The 22,063-nt window shown below is 47.3% G+C and overlaps 1 protein-coding gene and 2 long non-coding RNA genes across 3 annotated transcripts; 1 reads left to right on the forward strand and 2 right to left on the reverse strand.

Annotated features, from left to right (window-relative positions):
• Positions 1–1,030: 1,030 nt before the first annotated feature.
• On the reverse strand, positions 1,031–10,843 carry LOC148184195 (uncharacterized). The gene is made up of 3 exons (XR_015772702.1): positions 10,748–10,843; positions 6,455–6,623; positions 1,031–4,058 (listed from the first exon to the last, which is right to left on the reverse strand). It is a non-coding gene; the product is annotated as an uncharacterized LOC148184195 (long non-coding RNA).
• LOC148184196 (uncharacterized) lies at positions 9,444–10,494 on the reverse strand. The gene is made up of 3 exons (XR_015772703.1): positions 10,403–10,494; positions 10,106–10,301; positions 9,444–9,578 (listed from the first exon to the last, which is right to left on the reverse strand). It is a non-coding gene; the product is annotated as an uncharacterized LOC148184196 (long non-coding RNA).
• A 7,650-nt stretch (positions 10,844–18,493) lies between the features above and the next one.
• POU4F2 (POU class 4 homeobox 2) lies at positions 18,494–20,293 on the forward strand. Its single transcript, XM_005525596.2, has 2 exons — positions 18,494–18,793; positions 19,247–20,293. Exons 1-2 carry the CDS (start codon positions 18,494–18,496, stop codon positions 20,186–20,188), a joined length of 1,242 nt encoding a protein of 413 aa, XP_005525653.2. The 3' UTR covers positions 20,189–20,293.
• Positions 20,294–22,063: the final 1,770 nt, after the last annotated feature.

Raw genomic sequence — 22,063 nt, forward strand, 5'->3', positions numbered from 1 at the left:
CCTCACTCCACAATGAAACACAACCCCATGGTGCTCAACTGGCCTCTTGGCTTCCACAGAAAGACAACAGGAGTGTGAACAACAGGAGACTGAACAGAAGGTACAAACACATGCTTCAACAGGTCCCATCAATGTGAGCATCCACAGGACTTTGGGAGCCTGGAGAAAACACAGCTGTTCTCCAGCTCTTTGCTTGAAGCCTGAAATATTCTAGGTTATGACAAAAGTTTTATCTACTTGCCACCCTCTACAGCTGCCCTGAAAGGAGGTTGCAGGCAGGTGGGGGTCAATCTCATCTCCCAAGTGACAAGAGGACATGGCCTCAGGTTGTGTCAGGGGAGGCTGAGATTGGATATTAGGAAAAATTTCTTCACCAAAAATGTTGTCAAGCACTGGAACAGGCTGCCCAGCAAGGTGATGGAGTCACCATCCCTGAAGGAATTTAAAAGACATACCAATATGGCACTTAGGGGCGTGGTTTAGTGATGGGCTTGTCAGTGCTGGGAGAACATATGGAAATGTTGGACTGGATGATCTTAGAGGTCTTTTCCAACCCAAATGATTATGTGATCAAGGAACTCAAACAGCTGAGAAGTCACAAACAGCACCAGCAAGAATTAGCAAGGAGGAGAAAGACTACAACTATCATGGAAAAAAATGACCAGAATAAATCCTTTAATGCCTGTACAGAATAAAAACTTATTCTGTAAAAATAAAAGCATTCATTGTGCATCAACTGCATTTTTTAACACACCATTCTTCAGCTTTTTAATTTTTAGAACACATTTTTCTTATATTTAAGAGACAATCTAATATAAACAGATTTGTTATATAAGACCTGTTAGCCTTAATCTGCAGAGACTTGTGTCCTTTATTTACAGCAACATGACTTTAACTTTTAAAAAAACCACAGACCCTTGTTCAAGATTAGGTATTAAAGCTTTGAGTATTCATCAGTAGCTACAGGACTCCAAGTCTTGCACAGAAATCTCAGGGTTTTTTTTTGTCTATCAGTATTTCATGGCACTGCTCATGTGAGAAAAAGTAAAAAAGGAGGGTCAGGCAACAATGCCAGTGTAAGTGTGATGTGCACTTTGTGGTATTTCTCATTTCCAGCTACAGCATCAGGGCTGATATGTTATCTGTCATAAAATGCTGCCACAAAGTATTCAGACATAATGGACTAGATATGCAAACAAGAGCTTGCAGGACCTGGCCCAGAACTTAAAATTAGGCAAATTAACACTGCCTTTGCAACCTTCAGACTCAACCTGGCAGTAAGTCCCTGAAATCCTCACGGAGGTCAAGGGGTCTTCCATGAATAAGAATGGCAATTCTTATTCAAGCCATTCCCTCATATAAGACATTCAGTGTAAGTCTCTCTTTTCAGTGTCTTTTCTTCTAGAGAAGAGTAAGGGTGTTTAGGATCCTCACCATTAAAGGTGAGAATTCATTCCCATTTTAGCATTTTTAAATCTCCCCAGTTGTGATTCAATAAATTCTTAATATTGCGCTGTCTATGCAAGGTCCACCTTTTATCTCCCCTGCAGAACAGCTGTGAAGGTACAAGCGCCGAAATTTTAGCCCCAGTTCAACAGAGCACTCACACACATATTTCAGGTGCTGCAGCTGGTGAAGAGGCTGATTTACTTAAATGCTCTGCTGAGTTAGAGACCTGTGACCTTATATCATATGCAAGTTTAAATTGAGCTAATGGCAGTTAGATATATGCACTGACATAAACCACTGGCTTTTTCATTCCAGGAACAGAAGGAAAAAAGGAAAATGTTGGTCAGAGTCTGGAAGCTTTGCATATTCATACTTTTCACAGTTGTTAAGTGTTTGAAAATTCAGGTAATGAGCATACAATACTCAGGCTGCCTTTGTATTGCTTGGGGGTTTGCTATCCTAGTAATATCTCTACAGAAACCATTCTATCAAGACAGGGTTTTTTTGCCCTCAAATTGAATTAGCACTTGTACATCGAAGTTTTCAACATCACCCATAAGATTTTTCAACTTGTCAAAAGAATCTGCATGGTCTCTAACCATGAATAAAAATGATTTCAGATATCATCTTTATTTCAAGTTTTATTTCCTGGGATTAATCTAATTGATTGTGCTGATGGCTTGTTGAACAGCTGCTGAAATAAACAGACTATTTGTCTTTCTATGTAAACATATGGGTACCTGCTTTAATTAAAGTTCATACCAGTGTTGAGGGGGAAAGCATCCAACAATAACAAAAAAATACTCCGTTTTCCAAACTGACACCATAGACCTGAAATTGCAATAACTCTCTTAATTTTCCTCTCACTGATTTTAATAAATCTTTTCTCATATAGAAAAAAAATAAAGTCCAGTAGATCATAGATAACCTCATTTTTTTAATATATATCCAGATATTCATACAAGGCATGCATGGTTTTCTCCTCTATAAATAGGAATAACCCCATAAATCTTCACTTCAGAATTCATTTTTTTGCTTAGCAGACCTAACCTTGTTTTGCATCTTCGATTACAATCCCATTAACTCTTTTTATGGCTTCATAACAGACCAGGGTCTAAACCAAAGACTGTAGGAAAAGTACAGTGAAATCCACACCCATTTGGCTTCAACACACATTTTCACTTTCCCCAGGTATCTCTAAGGGAGGAAAACAGCATTGCCAATAGGAAATAAATAAATAGTTCCAAATAATTCTTCTTAAACTCTTAAAAAAATTATTTAGTTGCTTTAAGACCCTTTAAGATCCTTAGGCATATTGATTTTCTTAGCTATTCTCATACGCATGATCAAAAAATTATGGGCTGGCATGGAGGTAACAGGAACATAAGCAGGTGGAGCCTCTAGCACCAGGGTGGAATTGGGCAAAAGAATTGCTTCTGTAATAAGATGCTGGCAAATAGTAGGTACATACAATATCAGTTATTAATAGCCTTTTTATGCACAGATAAGCACCACTCTTAGCAGCCTGCATGTGCACAAATGAAATATTAATAAGCAGCACACGGTTGTGTCCAAACAGAAGGAAAGCTGCACAGATAAGACTTGGAATCATAGAATCACTAAATTATTTAGGTTGGAAAATACCTTTAGGATCGAGTCCAACCATTAACCCAGCAGTGTCAGGTCCATCCCTAAGACATGTCCCTAAGTGTCACATTTACACGTCTTAAATACCTCCAGGGATGGTGACTCCACCGCTACCCTGGGCAGCCTGTTCCGATGCCTGACAACACTTTTGGAGGAGAAATTTTCCCTAATATTTGACCTAACCTCCCCCCTTCAGGTGCACTCTGAAGCCATTTCTTCTGGTCCAGTCACTTGCTGCCTGGGAGAAGAGACTGACTGCTATTCATCTACAACCTCCTTTCAGGGAGTGTAGAGAGTAGTAAAGTCTCCCCTGAGCCTCCTTTTCTCCAAATTTATAGCTAAACAGCTAAAAATTTCAGAAAAGCTGCAAAGACTTCAGAAGAGGCACAACCAAGCTATGGTTGTGGAAAAAAAGTTTTTCATTTAATGGCAAAAGTAAGCTATTCCCATTTTCTCAGATCAGTATATAATTTGGGGGGCTGTCTATCATGGGATAGCCTATTTTTACCCTTAATGAAGGAACATAAAAATTCTAATCAGTTTTCAAATCTCAGGAGTCCAAAGAGAATTTGCATATCTGCATAAAGAAGGACCTGGTACAGAAGAATAAAACAGGAATCTTTTGGATTACACAAACTCAGGTGGTATGCTGCTGTGGTCAGTTCCCCAACAGGATTTAGCACAGTTGGTAAGACCTACCTTCTTTCAACCCCTCCTCTGGAATGATGCCAGCTGTAATTATGCATTATAATGAGCAAGAATCTTGAATTCACAGTAGAGCAGTGAAGTTGTTTCTTCTCACCTTCAGTAATGTATTTCTGCCCTCCTTCTTCATCTTTGCTGTGTTGTTTTGTAGTTTATGTCAAACAAGTCTCATTCTTCTCATTACAGACAAAAATCTCTGCTTGTTGAAGTGCTGAGAGAGCTAATTCTTGTTGTTCTCACTTGTTACAGAAAACCTCCTGCCAAAGGAACCGTTTGGCTTAAAATATTGTAAACAACCTCTCCTCCTTTACCCGCCACCACGGCTTGCTTTTAAGAAGCCTGTTTTCATAAACAGTACGTCTTGTCTGCTCAAAAACAGCATAACTGGGAGTTGCCATATCAAATACATTTATAGAAGATGGCAGCAAAGGAATACCTTGACAGACTAATGATGACCTCCTGCAAGTCAGGCACTTAAAAGGCTCATTTCCCTGGTTAGCATATTAAAAAGTAATGGCTGAGTGGCACTGCTTCCACTCACTTGTCAAGGGTAATACCTGCCCTGTGGGCTACTGTGGAAATAACACCCAAACCCACCATAGGGGTGGCCACCAAATAAGTCAGTCTGATGAGGGGATATGAAATGCACAAGTTAATGTCAGCTTCCAGCAGGCAGCAGAAAAGACTGAAGCTAGACCAAAAAACACAGACCTGCTTTTTCCATTGCATGCTTTGCCTTGGTAATGCCCACGGATTTCTACGGTGTTTCTTCCAGGTTAAAAGCAGGGTGGGAAGGATGAGCTTTGTTAAGGAGAAAAGCTGTCTTCGTATCTATCTGGGTGTTTTGCCTGGTGCTTAAGCACTAGCTTGTTAAAATACGAATGCACACAAGCACTTAAGTGATTAAAAATATCCAACTGCAGCTGTTATTTAAACAATTTAAATAATATTTATGTCTGTGATAGGCAGAAAGGTCTGCGTAATTCCTGATGGAAGTAAAAGGAATAGAAAATGCCTCATGCCCACGACTTGGAAATTCACTGACTTGTGGTCTTGCACTTAGATTACTGCCACTCAGCCCAAATATTTGAACTAGATGTAAAAATAAGTTCGGTCTTTGAATGTTGTTTATTCTTCCAGACTTCAAAGCTGGGCAGAAAGCCTTGGTAGAAAAGGCAAAGAGTGAAATCTTGATTCCTTTCAGGTTAATAGAGAAGGTTCTCTAGACAACTGAAGTTAATCCTGACTTCAGTTTCCAAATTCAAAGTCCTGACCTCGTGGAAGTCCCATTAGCATTTCTGAAAGTACCAGAGACCAACACACTTCTAAAATAACCCGTGCATCTGAGTGCAGGCATTGCTCACAGGGGTCCCACACATACCAGCAGGTGCTGGGTGATGCTGAGTGAATTAAATTAATTCTTCCTTGGACAAAAGTCACACTAAAGCACACTGAGCTCCTCCAGGTAGGAGTGAGCAAACCCATATGCAAAGAGGTGGGGCTGTTCCCCAGGGAGTGAGATGAGTGTTTGAAAATGGGAGAGCAGAACGCATTGCCCTAAAAAGAAAATTGATTTTCCACATAAGCAGGAAAAAAACAAACAAAAAACCAAAACAATAGAATGAACAGCAAACTTAAACCAACTGGAATGATGCTAAACCAAACTATGATTAACCAGTGTCAGGTTCAGTATATAAGACACTTGAAATACCATCTGTTTCCAGATAGGTATTTATCATTAGACTTTGTACTTATAATATTCTTACTAATAAGAAGAAAGTTTTTGTCAACTTTGAGTGAAATACATGGGTATCACAGGATCATAGAATGGTTTGAGTTTGAGGGGGACCTTAAAGATCATCTGGTTTCCAAGCCGCCTGCCTTGGGCAGGGATGTGTATGGTGGGATGTGTCCTAAGGCTGTTTGTGTTTCCCCCCACCCACTGGGGAGTTTTGAGAAGTTCCCAGCTTTGTTTTCTATTTTACCTGCTGTATTACCCTCCACCTCCTGAAGTTGCATGGGTTACTATTTATTCACCATTTTGCTTTATTAAGATGCAGTTCAGGTTTTCACCTACGTTGTATGTTTTGCAACCATGAAATAAGGATCTAAAAATTCAAAAGACACAAGAGTATGAAGAACCTTTCAGACACCTTCTTCTTCCTGAAGAAGCCTCTGCAGATAGAGCAGTTCAGCAGTGCAGGGCAGTTAACTGTGGCCTAAAATAGCTTCTAATGCAGCAAATTATTGTAGGTATCAACATTGTTATGCTGGAATAAATGTAGAGCTCTTTCTACATTTTTGTCATGTTCTGATAAAATCCCAGGTCTGATGGGATATCTTGACTAAAGAGTCCACATGAAATATGTTGCTAATTATTTATACACCTCTTCAAAGGCTCAGTGCTGCTATTTGTACCTCTTGGTACTCTTACCTACCCAGGCCCTAAAGTTGTTTTTCAATCACTGAACTGAAACCCCTTAGAGTAACAAGTTTATAATAGAGGTTCATAAACCTGGCAGTGATTAACAGCAGAGTTAATCAAGTGGGTGTAGAACAGGTTTTTTCTCCCTTTTTCTTTAAAGGAAGCTGTCCCCAAGTGGTTTCCCCTTTTTGCTACGTGGAAATAAATTTGCAATTAACTTTTACTTACTGGTGTCATAGTGGTCTCTGAAGACCCCAGCCAGAATCCAGCGCTTGCTGTGCTTCTCAGCATGTAAATGTGCACCAGAGGACAGCAGCCACTCTGAAGTGCTGGCAGCTCAGCACCATCCCACAGCTGTGCTCCAGAGGCCAGGGATGGGCTCTGCCAGGATCCCTTCCTGCATGGAAAAGAGCAGGCAGCCTCATGCTCATGTGCCACCCTTGTGACTAAAGCCACTTGATGATTTAAAATTAAGAGGAGTCGTCCTCCACTGACATTGGTTGGTTGGCTCCTTATGAAAACCAAAATTACCAAGTCCACCTTCTTCCAAATATCCTGTGTTCAATTCAGTCCAAGGCTAACAGGACATATGACTGCAGCATGCCCCACACACAGGGAATTAGTATCTGATTTCAGCTGCAATTGGACTCTCACTGAACATGATAAAGCAACAACAGGAAAAATGAGTTTGTGGTGGTTACCAGGCTGGATAGCAGCTGGGCCTAGGAAGCCTGAATTCCCAAAACTTGGAGCCAGTAAGAAACTTCAAACAGAAAACAGCTATCAGAGGCTGTTTTCTAAACCCTGAACCCATTGTTTATCAGTCAATAGCTACAGCATTTTTGTTTAGGATTTTCTGGATCATCTTGAAATAAATGAGATTAAAATTTTTATTAAATTCCATTTGAGAGAAAGAAAGGGAAATTCCCAGACTGCATTAAATAAATGCAAAGACGAAAAAAAGCCTTTTGAATTACACTGAAATGTATATTTGCTTCACCTAAGTCAGAGGGGTTTTTTCCTTGTGTTAATTGCTTCTAAACATTGCAGACTCCACAGACAGACTGAGACTGAACACCCAACACCTCCTCTCAGGAATCTCCTTTGCAAACCCCAGACCTTCCTTGCTACCAGCTCAGTTTGTGATAACAGAACCACCACGTTAATCCAGAGCAAACTCATTCTCCTGCTTGACAGCTCACCCTCCTCACGAGGTCCTGGCAGCTCACAGGAGCAGCAAGAACCCCTTGCTCCCTGCCTGTATCTGTGGCCTGCTGGGACCTCTCCTTTCTCCCCAGCTCAGTGCCCAGGACTGGAGCATCCATGTGCTGATATGTGCTGCACATTAAGCTGTGCAAATAATGACTGCCATGGGGTTACTCTGCCCCCTTACCCTCGTCCCAGCCACTCATCAGGATGTATTTCTTTAAAGCCTAGATTTTTGGGGTTCTTTTTTCCTGCTTAGATATTTCTGTAGCCCTCCCCTATTTCACTTTGTTTTGGTGATGGGCATGAGATTTTTGTATCAGCAAGCCAGAAGAGTGATTGAGACCTGAGGTAGAAGGTAGTAAGCATCAGTTCTCAGTTCTTGGGTGTGCTTATTCCATACCTTGGATCGGTCCTGAAGGAAGACTTTGAAGGATTCACAAAAGTTTAAAAAACCCACCCCTTCCAGCACTAACTTTCACCACACCAGAGGAACAAAATCCTTCATCCTGAAGAAGCAGTGGTTTACTTTTACCGTCTCACACCAAGTACTCTCTGTCCTGTGCTGCCTTTCCTATGAAACACAGACCTTTCTAAATAACAAAAGTTACTCTCAGAAGGCATCTGCTTCCTCCTCACATCCTGCACTGCCATCACCTGTGATCCCACTGTCCTCTAACTGCTTTAAAATGCTGTTCTCACTTTTCAAGACAGATTATAGCAATCAGGAGCAGATTAAAAAAAAAAAGTTATTTGCACATAAGCATAAACTATTGATAGACTTCAAACATGTTCTGAACAGCAAAATTTTAGCAATCTAAAAGAGACATAAAGACAGTGTTGCTTATCTTTCAGATAAAGGCCAAATTTCCTATTTATTGTCTGTGCAAAACTGTTGGGGGTGATTTATCTAAAAGGGGATGTTCCCTCTTCCTTGCTCCTACTTAGACAAGCTGTCAAAGAGGAGGAAGAAAGGAGTTGGCAAGAACATCACAAAAGCTGAAATAATTTCTTTGTTAGCTTGTAGTTGGGGGTAGGATTTTTACTACTGGAAAGGTTTCCAAAAATGTTACATCCCTAACCTGAGCAATCCCTAAGTAGCATCCCTAACCTGAAATCCTCATATTCTGATGGGTGCCAGTATAGAATTTAAGGTCCAATTCATACATACATTTACTAACAAACTAGGGTAGTGCTAACTTACATAGGAATTTCTGCTTTCATAACATAGAAGGATGATGATTTCAAGAAGTAACTGTGTGCATGCGCTGAAAGACCAAGTTTTTGTAGTCCCTGGTTCGTCAGCAATCTCTTTAATGAGAAAAATAAAAAAATAACAAGCAAACTTCACCACCAAAATAAGACTGCAAATTCCAATTAGCAGTTCCTTAGTTTTAGTACTACTAGAACAGCTTTGTCTTTTCTCTAGATTCAGCTCAAACTCTGATTTGATAGCTGGTCTTTGACTTGGCAGGAGCTTTGCTCACCAAAAGTGCACCAGTCCTGCTTTCATCTTTCATTTCCATGGCTTTTGCTCTGCAGATGCCAGTGGCACCTTAAGTCCCTGAGTTTGAGGAAAAATAACACTGTTCATACAAATACAGAGATCTGCTGTTTTCCATCATTTTACACGGAACAGGTCCATTTATGGAGGGGGGAGGGGAAAGTTGATTATTGCAATGAAATTTTACATTACAACAGGTGAGGCAATACACACAAATTCAAATAGTGAATTGCAGCCTGTTTTGAAGCCAAATGGAACATTGGACTGCCTCTTTAAAACAGATAGTTTTGCCAAAGAGCTGCACATCTCAGCTCTCAGAAGAAAGCTACCCAGCTATTCCCAGGTCTGGCTGAATTTTTAAAGAACACTGAAATGTTTGAAGCACTCACACATGTATTAATGCAGCAAAGATGCTTCCAATTCACTTGTTTTTTTTCTGACTTAAAGTGGAATAAATAAAAGCAAAATCTTAGTCATGTACCTTTGCTGAATTAATGTTTCTTCCCTCCCTCTTGAACCAGCTTGGCTTCTTTATGCACAGATAGTGGTCTTGGTTAGGGTCAAGGCTGACACAGCAGCTCCTTCTGTTGCCTGACCCACTATCATCACCTCTCACACCAATATAATGTACTTGTAAAATCACTGTCAAAATGTTACCAGAAAGATATATTGTGCAGGTACAGAAGAAAGTCTGCTATTCCCTGCAACATCATCCATTTTTATTATGCCACATTATAAATTACATTTTTCATCGTGTATCTTAGGCATGGAAAATAAATGCACTAACCCTCTAAAAATAAGATTCCTCACTAAAACCCTCTATACAAGATAGCAGTCCAGAGCACACATTTACAGCTACATCATAAATCTTTGGTAAAAATGGGATTTATAAAAGCTGTGCTGACACAGCTTATCTACAAGATTGTGAAAACGACAGCCACACGTAGAACGCTCACCCTGCTAAAACACAGCTGTATGAATACTGAACACCAAAGCCCACACATGTCCTCTGACCTCTGCAGCAGCCCCCAAACCCCCCCTGCCTGCCTGCCTGCCCAAGCCAGGCTCCCATCCACAGCTGGAACACAACTGTGAATCAAACAGAGCAAAACTCTTTTCAGCACTTCCTTTCCCTCACTTGTCTGCAGAAAGATATTATTTCTACCCACCTGCTCTGGGTTTTTCTCACCACCACCTTTTAGTATCTAAAGCAGCTGGGCCTTGCTAATTGATTAACTTCAGTGGCTTTGACCTCCAGGCATGTAATCCTTACTTCTCAGCTTCCTGATATTTTCTGGTCTTCTGGTCTATTTTTAAGTATTCTGAGCAAAAACCTTTCCCACTTAGCACGAGCCCTGGAAAATACTGTGACATGCCATGAAACATCCTTCTGGGGACATGGAAGGGCATCAGGTGTTAGAGAGACATGAAGTAAGAACTCAACCACATTTCATTCCAAGATGTACCTCCTTCATTAGCCTTGCAGGAGGTGAGTCCCAACACTGCTGGGCACCTGAAGGCGGATTTGCTTTTGGCTCTGGTTGAGGAGGGGAATTTTCCCAATTCCTTAGAAGCAGGCAGTAGGGTCAGGCAGCAAGAAGATGCTAACACCAGGGCACTCAGCCCGACTCTCTGGAAGCAATTCCAGGAGTCACTCTTCCCAGAGCAAACTTTCAGGGCTCCCCAGGGTCATGGGAACACAGATGAGCTCTGGCTGTCACTGGCCCCTGTGGCCCTAAAGTATCACTGGGACCACAGAGGGAGAAGAGGGAGAAGGAGATGGGCCAGGGGAATCCTGGTCCTGAGCTCACCTCTGCAGAATCTGAGCTGCCTTGACCTCCCAGGAAAAAAAAAACAACAAAGCAAAACAAACCCCCCTAAAAGCTCCAAACCTTCCACTCACTAGCACGAGCTACAGTAAATTTCCTGATTGCCCCAGCTGTGTTTATATGGATGGGGTGGGAGGGCACATCTCACCCCACCCTCCCAGGACCCCGCCCGACTCCAAGCAGGGCTCTCCCGGGTGCATCCCCCTCACTAAAAGCCATCGCACAGCTGTCAGCACTTACAGCAGACAACTTCAAATGGTTGTGAAAGCTTCTTCACATCCAACCTCCTCATTCAGAAACATGCATGAACATTATTAAAAACTGTATCAAGCAAAAAACCCTGAAACTCTGCCCTTAATAAAAAACCTAATTATCCATGCAAAACTTACAAAAAAGCCCACCATAAAAGGCCAAAAAACCTCCCCACCATTTTGGCCTACTTTGGGCTAGAGGGTCTGGACCCAGCAGGAACATTTTCAGAGGCAGGCAAGCACACTGTGAGCCCAGGTGACTGGGAAAAACAGGGATGCTGGGACCTGCTAGGAAGTGTTTCCTCGTCTCATGGGTGTGCAGCAACAAATTCACTTACCCAAGGAAGCGTGCTGGCCTAAACAAGGAAAGCAAAATGCATTTTATTCAAGTAAGTTCACTATGTTAAGGCACCTACCATGTAACAGAACTGCTGAGGGATTAACTAGTAAAAATATTATTTGATTCTACATTTTCTGTGTATACACAGCAACAGAGTCACACACATGCAGCTTGATGATTTGAAAGGTTTCAAATGACAGCATCTCTGGGTTGTCCCAGGTCTTCCCTATCAAAACAAACAGTAAAGCAGTAAAGCACCAATTTAGTTTATTCAGCAAAATATTTAAAGTAGGATGTGTGAATAGAAGTTCTTTTGAGTAAAGGATTCTACAGAAGTTTGTGTTACATGCTGTAGACCACACTGTCTGCATTTTAAACCCTGCTTTGGATTGGCTGTATATATATCTGTCAATTATTAATCTCCTGCATTTTTTTTTCTGGGCATCATTTTTTTCTTCAATTTTTCTTTACCTTTATAGTACCATTTTCTGAGCTGTCTTCTTTCCTGTGTGTCTGTGTGTTTGCAGTTCCTAACACAGAACCATTTAATAAGCTTTGATGTTCCTGGCAAAACTCCCATTGATCGTCTTGATTGCCTTTGTAAGAGATTTCACTGGAATTCGATGGCTGTCTCAGGACTGGGGAAGACACGTGATAACACAGTCCTAACCTGCTGCTTCCAACAGGAAATGTTGATGCAAGCTGCAGATTTATTTCACAACTTGATTTCATGATATTAACAGCATTCCAAACGCACTTCATTTATAAAAAGGGATAGGGAGCACAGGTGGATGCCTGCCCATGCTCTGTGTGGGAAGGGAAGGGCTTTGATGTGTGCCCGGAGGTTGTACAAAAGGTAGAAAGCATTTCCGCTGAATTTTAACCCATGTAAAATGAAGAGGATTTGTGATTAGCTTTCAATAAAACTTGTCTGTGTCTGTGCCCACATGTAAGGTGGACAGCCCCCAACATTATCATTGCTGTTATGCACAGATTTATCTACTGGGAATTAAAGCCTGGTTTTCAAGGACTAGGTCTGAGCTCAGTGTGCCTGGCCTTGCAGGGATGGATGCTCCAGCACACATCTGATATTTCTGGGAGATGCTGGTCCTAGGGGGGCTACCCCACCAGTCAGGTTCCAGTCCCACCATGCTCTGACTGTGTGAATATTCAATCAAAGGGAGAAAACAGAATAATTCCCAGACATTTTTTATCACCCATTCATGGAGGAGGATGAGTCCATGCAAGACCTCACCAAGACTATGGAGACTGTGAAAGGCACAGTCCGTGGCACGGCACACACCAAATACCACAGGCCACATGACCCTGTCTCCCTAAATAACACACCATTTAATGTCTCAGAGGTACAACACCGACCCAGAGACACAATTGTGCCTGCTCAGAAACACGAGGTTTTTGTCACCTTTCCCAGTGCATATCAACTGTCACAGTTTTTAATTCCTGGCTGGAAGGAGAAGGCTGCCTGGTGAATCCTGGGGACATGTAAAGAGATCAGCCAACACCTTGCATAGCAGAAGGGGGAGAAAAACAAATCATATTTTTCTTGAAAACACTGAAGCAGTGGATGGAAGACACTGAAAATTTACCAGGGCTAAGAGCTCCGAGCTGAGGACGTGCCCATGCTGGTGATCAAATTAAAAACCACAACATTTTCCCAAAGTAAGAGCAAGCCCTGAAATATATCTGAAATGCATCTTTTGTTGCACTGAGTGCCTGGCACCAGCCTCCAGGCACCAGACTGAACACACGTGTCCTCGTTGCTCCAGTTAAATGGCATACGGAGGGAGGGAGAGAGGAATTTTGTGCTTAATTAGGGAATGTGTTTGGAATATGATTTGTGATAATACATCTATAACAAGAGGAATTAATGAAATTAATGAAGGCTAATCTAAGATACCAGGGTTTTGTCTAAATCAGCAAGAGTAGAATCCCAAGGACATTCATAGTGTGATTTATAGGACTTTTTTTTTTTAAATGATCCATGAGGTCTTAATGTTTTCAATACAAGTAGGAGCTGGGGATGTGGTTAGGGAGGGTTCTCACCTGTGAGACTATTTGTAAGGTGGGTTCCTGTGCTCCTCTGAGAGTTAGATCTGGATTCATTTTCTTTTTATTATTCAGCATTTCTTTTACTTTAGAAGCCACTTTATGTCTGAATTTCCCCCTTTATAATTTTATCTTGATCTGTAAGGAAGAGCAGTGAAGTTCACTGCATATCCACCTGCTCTGGTTTTACAGTGTTTGGACAGCAGGTATATCTCAAAAAAACCCAAACAAATCCCAAACCAAAATCCAAACAATCAGAAATACAGGCAAAATCACAGCTTTGCAGGATGCTCACGACCCTTGAGCTATAAAGCATACAATAAAACTTGAATTTAAAGGAATGTATTAAAAATAACTTTTGTACAGTGCCATGGCAAGCCGAGCAGGTGATTGCTGTGCTGTCACCAGCTAGATGACACAGAACAGGGGGCAGGAGAGTCACCACTGCCACTGGTGTTAGCCAAGGCTATGGATGAAAAAGGCCTTTCCTGAGGTCTCCAGGGCTGGCAGAGCCTTGGAAGAGCCTGAGGAGGCATGGGAGTGTTCTTGGTCTCCCCTGCCACACTCGGCCCACCTCAAACAGAGGCTCCAGCAAAGAGGAGGGGCTCAAATCCGTGCCAAAATGAATGCCAAGAAGCCCTGTACAAAGACAGGCCCCGCCTCCACCTGCACACTCCCTCTTGGAAAAGCAGTTTTGGAATGGTGTCCCGGGTACCGTGGGGAATGTGCAGCGTGTGTGAGCAGAGGAGAGGCAGTGCGAGCTGGACAGCTCCTGCTTAGCAGTCTGCTCACATCGTTCTCCCACGAAGAATATTCAGCTTTCTTTGTCTAAAATGTTGAGTGGTTATGAATAGTAAGGATAGACTATCTGTAATTATTTTTAAATTATTAATGGTTTTGTTAGATCCCTTCACTTCTACATTAGGTTTCTGTTAATGTAAGTTAAATCAAAATGTACTTCAGTTTCCAGGCAGCTCCCAAATGTATTTTTCATTCTTTCATAATATTACTTCAAGTTCTCGATGAGGTGTCTATGATAAAGTTTGCTCCGGAGCCGGCAGACTTCCAGTCCTAATGAATTCAGCGAAAGGCTCGTCAGGCAGGGCTCTCAACAGCCGGGCTGGATGGCAAGCGAGGAGACCGTGCCTGAACTGCCAGTCAGGGTCCCACCCCCAGCTTCCAGGTGTCACACTCCATCCATGAGGAGCATGGGATCCACGGGGAGATCACCAAAGACACGGGGGAGGGGAAATTTGTCAGAATAACTGAGTTACTTTATTGGCACTTTCCATTACGCTTAGGAGACCCAGCTTGTTACGGCAGGCACTCCCGACCAGAAAATACCTGCGGAGTGCCCGGCTCAGGGCTCAGACTCTGCAGGTGGGGAGGAGAGGCTCCCCCTTGCCAGCCTGCCCCAGGAGATGCTCTGGGAAGGAGGAAAAGAGAGAGGCACAAATGCGGATTTCTCTTCCCTCCTCGCCCCGCAGCCGGGGGTCCGGAGGTCCGCGGGTCCGGGACAGCGGGGTCGGCAGCGCCCCGCTCCTGCCGAGGGGGGCGGCGCTGGGGACAGGAGCGTGCGGAGTCAAACGCGTGCATTCAACACAAACGACACGAAAAAATGCCTGGATAAATTATGCAGAGGGATTTCTGGATTTCTTTCAAGTAATTAAGTTTCGATTTCTTGCATTTATTTTAGTGCCAGGAAGCACGAGGCGCCACGGACGGCAAAACTCTTCATTGATCGTTCCGGGCTTGAAGTTTGACTTCGTGACTTGACTCCGCTCGCGGCGGCGGCGCGACCGCAGATTTGGAGCGGGGGAGGAGATTCGGGAGAGGGGGAGCAGGGGCCGGTGAGGGCGGCGATGCGGGGCTGGAGGCACCGAGGGGGCCGGGAATGCCGAGGCACCGCCGACGTGCGGGGATGCCCCAACGGGGCGTCCCGGGCCGATGCGTCCGTCCGCACCCGCGGAGCCTCCGCGGCGGCGAGGCCGGATCGCCCCCCGTGCCCGGAGCCCCCGGGGAGCGGTGTGGGGCACCGGGTGGCAGGGCCGGGGCCGGCTCTGCCCTGCCCTCAAAACAAAGGTAGAGTTTGCTCAAAGTGTAGCCCGCATCTTAATGGATTAAAAATTCATAGGGCGCATTAGGTTCGGTAAAATATGAATGCGCGTCTTTAAATTTTAATCGTAAATCAGAACATGGATACATGAGAGGCGACAGTGATTTCTCCCCAGATGTCTGCGTGGGTCAGGGTGTGGGCGTGGGTAAGTTGGAGGGGGGGCTCCGCTTTTATTTAGGCAGCCCAGCGGCGCTCAGAGCCGGCTGCGGGGCCCGCGGGGCCGCCGATGTGCCGGGGGGCGGCGGAGGCTCCGCGGCTGCTGCGGCTCCCCTCGGCGCCCCTCCCGACTCCGGGCGGGACCAAGAAACCCCAAGACCCAAACACAAGCAAATAAACAAAAAGAATCACCAAGAAAAGGGGGGGAAATGGGAAGGTGCCGGGCGGTGGAGCCGCGGGCAAGGCGCTGCCGGCAGCGGGCACAGCGGCAGCGCGGCGCTGCGCGGGGCCGGAGCCGCGGACAGTCCCTGCCGAGCCGAGAGCCACCGCGGGGACCGCCGGGGTCACCCCCGGGCCCGGCGCCGAGGAAACTTGGCCCAGCTTTGCGGCCGCGGCGCTCCGCGTCCCGGTGGCGGCCGTTCGGAGCGGCGATGAGCGCTCGGCGTTTTGGAGATCGGCTGTCAGTTGCTATTAAAATCAAGATTAATTCATATTAACGATATGCGTTCTCAATTCTCCCGTGTGACAGCATACATTAGAACAACTACTGCGAGTAATTAAACTCAGTGCGGGAGGGGTTAAATGTATAGCGGAGGAGGGGGGTTCCTCCTCGCATTTCTCTCCACCAAAGTTGAGCCGGAGAGCCGGGCGGGCAGAGCCCCTTCCCCGGTTCCGCGCACCCGGCAGGCTGGCTGCCCTCGGACCTCCCCGTGCCAACGAGGTATTCTCTTCTTTTTCCTCCTTTTCTTTTTATTTTTTTTCTCTTTTTTTTCCCCTTTTTTGTTTTTTTTCTTGCCCGGGAAGCGGGAGCTTTCCCTCGTTCTCCCGCGCAGCTCCCGGCACGCCCGCGCCGAGGCGCGCAGAGCTGCGGCCGCTGCCGGGGAGGCGGAGGCGGGGGCGCAGGAGCGGCCGGGAGCGCTGCGGGGACCCCGGCGGAGGGAGGCGGGGGACAGAGGCCTCCCTGCCAGTCCTGCCAGCCCTGCCCGCCACGGGCGGGCCGCACCCCGCCTGGGCTCGGCCCGCGATAGCCTCAAAACGCGCAAAATATTATTGATCGCTCTTTCTTGGGCGTTGGAGATGCTCGATGCTTTTAGACTAATTAGACAAGCCAAAAGCCTTTTGAAGATTAAGCAAATTGGACAACCCTTGTTAATTAGAACATAATTTAAAGTTTGAAATTATATCACTCATGAAGTAGCCTAATTAGTATGACGATATGTTAATAGCCTACCGAGACACGAAGCGCGGAGGTTTGGCATGAACTCCTTAAAGGCTTGCAAGAAAATCCTCTTTCCTATGTTGTCATTAATAAAAGATTTCTATAGACTTCAGCCTTTCAACGGTGACATACAATTTATAGTACACACAATGCATTAGCCCATAGTGCTGCTCAATTTTTTTACTATTATGAAAACTAATAAATTCGTCAAGCTGAATTAAGCATACAAATCAGATGAGGCATAACAGATTACATATTGAAGCGCCGTGTCTCCCGAGCCTAAATGAAATTTCAATCTAATAATTCCTTCCTGGCCCGGCCATAATTTGTTTAGAGATGTTGTTCTACTTCTTTCCAAGCGCTATTCACACCATAATTAAATGATACTCAAGCTTTTAACTTTGATTTATTTCATTTCTCCGAGCTGGCGACAGTGAGAGCTGATACAATGTAATTTTTTTTTTATTTCCTTTAAAATTACCAAGTCTGCTGTTTAGGTGAGAAATTAAACACCTAAGCACTTATTTTAACCTTTCTGCTGCAAAGTGAAATTCATGGAAATAAACCCAACCACCTCCAGGAAAACTGACTTTCCCCGATTTCTTTTCTATCTCTTTTCATTTTCCCCCCCACTTTTCCTTTTCTTCTTTTCCTACTAGACAGGCGTGGGAAATTGGCGGGATAGCGGTGCGCTTTTGCAGGAGGATCCCTCTGGCTCCGCGCCGATGGGGGACTCCAGCGGGGGCAGCCCCTGGCCGCCTGTCCCGGCCTTTCCCCGCGCTGTTCCCGGGCACCCCGCAGCGGTGGGACACTGGCTGTAGGTGACACCGGCTGTAGGTGACACTGGCTGTAGGTGCGTGCTGAGCCCGGACGGGACTTTTTCCCCCCTTTTTTAAAATTTCCTTTTTCTTATCATGGAAGGTGGATTTGAGGCTGTGGGGTGGTCACTTCCCCCTCCTTTTTTTCTTCTTCTTTTTTTTTTTTCTTTTTTTTTTTCGCCTTTTTGGCTTTTTCCCTCCCCTTTCCGGGAGGCGATGGGGCGCTGCGCGGCGGTGAGTGTGGGAGCACGCGTGGGCGTGGGAGCGGCGGGGGGCGGGCAGGGAGCGGCGGAGGAGGGGGCCGGGGCCGAGGAGGCAGGCGCGGAGGGCCCTTCCCGAGGAGTTGGGCTGTAGTGACAGGCGAGAGGGGAGGGGAGGGAGGGGAGAGAGTAAAACCCACCGGCGCGGCGGCGGGGAGGGCACTTCGCGAGAGGCGAGGGCCGGCGCCGGAGCGGAGGCGGCGGCGGACAGCGGCGAGCGCCCGGGCAGAGGGCGGGCAGGCGGGCGGGAGGCATCCCGCGCATCCCCCGCGCATCCCCCGCGCATCCCCGGCTCGCCGGAGCCGCCTCTCCCTCTCGTCCCCGGCGGGGCTCGGGCAGCCGGCTGGGGGGCGAGTGGGGTTTTTTTTTTTTTTTTTGTAATTTTTCGGGGGTGGGGGCGCGGGGTTCTTGTGGCTTTTCCGGGGGGTTCGGGCCCCCGGCCCCGCGCCCCTGCCCTCCTCCGGCGGCCGGCTGCGGGCGGGCCGGGCCGCGGCGAGCACCATGATGATGTCTCTGAGCAGCAAGCAGCCTTTCGGCCTCTCCCACGGCGGCGGCAGCGGCGGCGGCCTCCACGAAACCAAGTACTCGGCCCTGCACACCGCCCCTCCCTGTCCCTCCGCCGGCGCCGCCGCCCCCGCCGCCAGCTCCCCCAGCAGCACCGGCACCGGCGGCTCCGCCGGACGCGGCTCCGGCTCCGGCTCCGGCGGCAGCGGCGGCTCCGGCTCCAGCTCGGGCTCCGGCCCCGGCGGCAGCGGCGGCAGCGCGGAGGCGATGCGGCGGGCCTGTCTGCCCGCCCCTCCGGTAGGTGCCCGCCGCCCGCCGCCCCGCTTTAAGGGGAGCCCCTCGGCGGCCCCCCGGATCCGCCTGATGATTTTTTCATGGCCGTGCAGCAAATCACCCGGCGCCGCCGGGCGCTCGCCCAACTTATGCATGCGGCGGCTCTTGCCGCTCGTATTAATTTTTATGACCTGGGATGCTGCGTGCGGCTGGTGCGTGTGTCCGTCCGTCCGTCCGTCCGCCCGCCCGCCCGCCCGCCGCGGCTCCTCTGTGCGAGCGGCTGCGCGCCTCGCCCGTTCCCTCGCCCCGCTCGCTCCCTCTTCTCCTCTCCTCTCCTCCCCCCCCACCACCCCACCCCCCTCCCTTCTCCAGGATTTCTCTTTTAACATGCTGGGAAGGTTTTAGTGGCACGGCGGAGTGCGCGGGGAGGCGAATTCCCTGCTGAGCGTTATGTGTGCCTTCTATTTGCAATTGCAGAGCAATATATTCGGCGGTCTGGACGAGAGCCTGCTGGCCCGCGCCGAAGCCCTGGCAGCGGTGGACATCGTCTCCCCGAGCAAGAGCCACCACCACCACCCGCCGCACCACAGCCCCTTCAAGCCGGACGCCACGTACCACACCATGAACACCATCCCCTGCACCTCGGCCGCCTCCTCCTCCTCCGTGCCCATCTCCCACCCGTCCGCCCTGTCGGGCACCCACCACCACCATCACCACCACCACCACCACCACCACCAGCCCCACCAGGCGCTGGAGGGGGAACTCTTGGAGCACCTGACGCCGGGGCTGGCGCTGGGGGCCATGGCGGCCCCCGACGGCGCCGTGGTCTCCACGCCGGGCCACGCTCCGCACATGGCCGGCATGAACCCCATGCACCCGGCGGCGCTGGGCATGGCCCACGCCCACGGGCTGCCGGCCCACATGGGCTGCATGAGCGACGTGGACGCCGACCCCCGCGACTTGGAGGCCTTTGCCGAGCGCTTCAAGCAGCGCCGCATCAAGCTGGGGGTGACCCAGGCCGACGTGGGCTCGGCGCTGGCCAACCTGAAGATCCCGGGGGTGGGCTCCCTCAGCCAGAGCACCATCTGCCGCTTCGAGTCCCTCACCCTCTCCCACAACAACATGATCGCCCTCAAACCCATCCTGCAGGCGTGGTTGGAGGAGGCCGAGAAGTCCCACCGCGAGAAACTGGCCAAGCCCGAGCTCTTCAGCGGCGCGGAGAAGAAGCGCAAGCGAACCTCCATCGCCGCCCCCGAGAAGCGCTCGCTGGAGGCCTATTTCGCCCTGCAGCCCCGGCCCTCCTCCGAGAAGATCGCCGCCATCGCCGAGAAGCTGGACCTCAAGAAGAACGTGGTCCGCGTCTGGTTCTGCAACCAGCGCCAGAAGCAGAAGCGCATGAAGTACTCGGCGGGCATCTGAGCCGGCCGCGGAGCAGCACCGACAGCATCAGCGCCACCGTCACCGACAGAAAATTCGATAAACAACGAGAACAACAAAAAGGAAAGGAGGAAAACAACCCCAAACAACCCCAGCCCACCCCGCCGCCCGCCCAGCGCCCAACTTTCGGGGGGAACTTCCCCGCGGAGCCGCGCCAGGACCCGCCCCGGCAAGTACCGCTGGTTTTTATTCCTAACAGACCTCGCCCGGGTGGCAGCGGGGTGGCCACGATGCCATGGCTTTCTCGGGACCCAAACTTGAATCTAGAGTTGAGGCTTCGCACCGCGAGAGACGTCTCAAAAGTATTTTGATTTAAATAATAATAATAAATAATAATGATAATAATGATTAAAAAAAACAGATGGCAGGTTTTTCTGCATTTACACTGCGTATTATAAATATATAAATATATATATATTTTTACTGTGGTTATTATCCTTTTCCTTCTCTGAAGTTATAACGCTTAGGGAAAGAGCTGATCCTGCTGTGTTCACTGGTCTTCAAAAGCTATTATTAGATTACTGCCAAACAACCCCTTGTAAATTATTAATTTATCTCTCTAGCAACTTCATTTTGTGCTCATTCTAATTAATTACACCTCTTTAATCTAAGTCTTGATAAAAGTAAAAAAAAAAAATTGTTAGTGAGAATCAAATATTTTGTGTTGGTAGGATTTATGAACGTGAGCTTTTCTTCTTCTGAATGTCCCTTTTGGCCATCTGTAAATTGTCACCTGAACCTAAGGTATTTCTCTGGCGAGTATTCTTATTCGTACGGCGTCGGCACCCTATAGTAGATGTCCTACATTATTTGTGTAGCCTGATTCACTGTCCGAGGTATTTGTTTACCGCGTTACATATTTAATGGGGATTCCCACATTGTCCCCACCACACGCTGCTCCCGAAGTGAGAAAGGACGTGGCCGCGTAGGGGAGGGTGGGGGTGGTGGGATTGTCGCTCCGGGTTTCTTGCCAGCACAATATCCGTCTTTCTCGATTTCAAAGGTCTATCGCGACGGTATTCAGCCCGGGCTCGGTTATTTATTTATCTATCTATCCGATTGGTTGTTTATTTATTTATTTATTTATTTGGTTATTTATTACCTTTAATCGCAATGCTTTTCCACGGAGGAATGTCCCTTTTTGGAAGTCTGTTTGTAGAAAAGCCAAATTAAAATTTGTAGGGAAGGGGAGCGAGCGAGGGAGGCTGCACTGCTTGTAAATTCACAACCGGTTTGGTACATTTCTTTTTGGAACAACAACAATAAACTGAGGGTACTCGGTTGGGTACCTGTATGTATTGTAAATATTTCATTGGCGTTGACGCACATATAGATATATTCTTACAGATTTCGCTGTATCGCTGTTCTATCCGAGACTGTTTGAAGTCTTAAGTTCTGTACATGACCCGATTTCGTTGGGTTTTGTTTGGATTTTTGTTTTTTTTTTTAAATTTTGTTGGTTTTGTTTTGTTAATAGGAGATTTATTTATTCTAGTAATGTACTAAGTTATTTTTAAATGTTGTTAAATCGTCTTTCATTAAAAAAGAAAGAAAACAGGATTTTTACGTTTTATTGGCAAAGCGCGTTTGCTGCTTCTTGTTTTTCCACCGCAGCCCCTGCCCGAGCTCCGCGCCGCCTCCGGGCAGGGGGGAGCGGTCCCGCTCGGGGAGCGGCCCGGGGAGCGCCGGGGCAGCGGCGGCAGCACCAGGGACAGCTCCGAGCCCGCGGCTCGGGTGTGCCCAGGGAGGGGGGACATGGGGCTGTGCGGTGTCCCCGCTCCCGGAGCCACCCTGTGCCCCCCCGGCGAGGGGGAGCCGAGGGTGCCCCGCAGGCTAAGGTGCGAAAATAACCCCCAA

Source organism: Pseudopodoces humilis, chromosome 6, assembly GCF_049639895.1.
Source record: "Pseudopodoces humilis isolate 2021_Gansu_Grassland_sample_001 chromosome 6, ASM4963989v1, whole genome shotgun sequence".
In the NCBI taxonomy this organism is placed as follows: Eukaryota; Metazoa; Chordata; class Aves; order Passeriformes; family Paridae; genus Pseudopodoces; species Pseudopodoces humilis.

What these genes read in the sequence shown, in the direction of transcription:
- POU4F2 (XM_005525596.2), top strand. Translation starts at nt 18,494, where the DNA reads ATGATGATGTCTCTGAGCAGCAAGCAGCCTTTCGGCCTCTCCCACGGC. An exon ending in CCTGTCTGCCCGCCCCTCCG is followed by an intron (nt 18,794 to 19,246) that starts GTAGGTGCCCGC and finishes TTGCAATTGCAG; the next exon opens with AGCAATATATTCGGCGGTCT.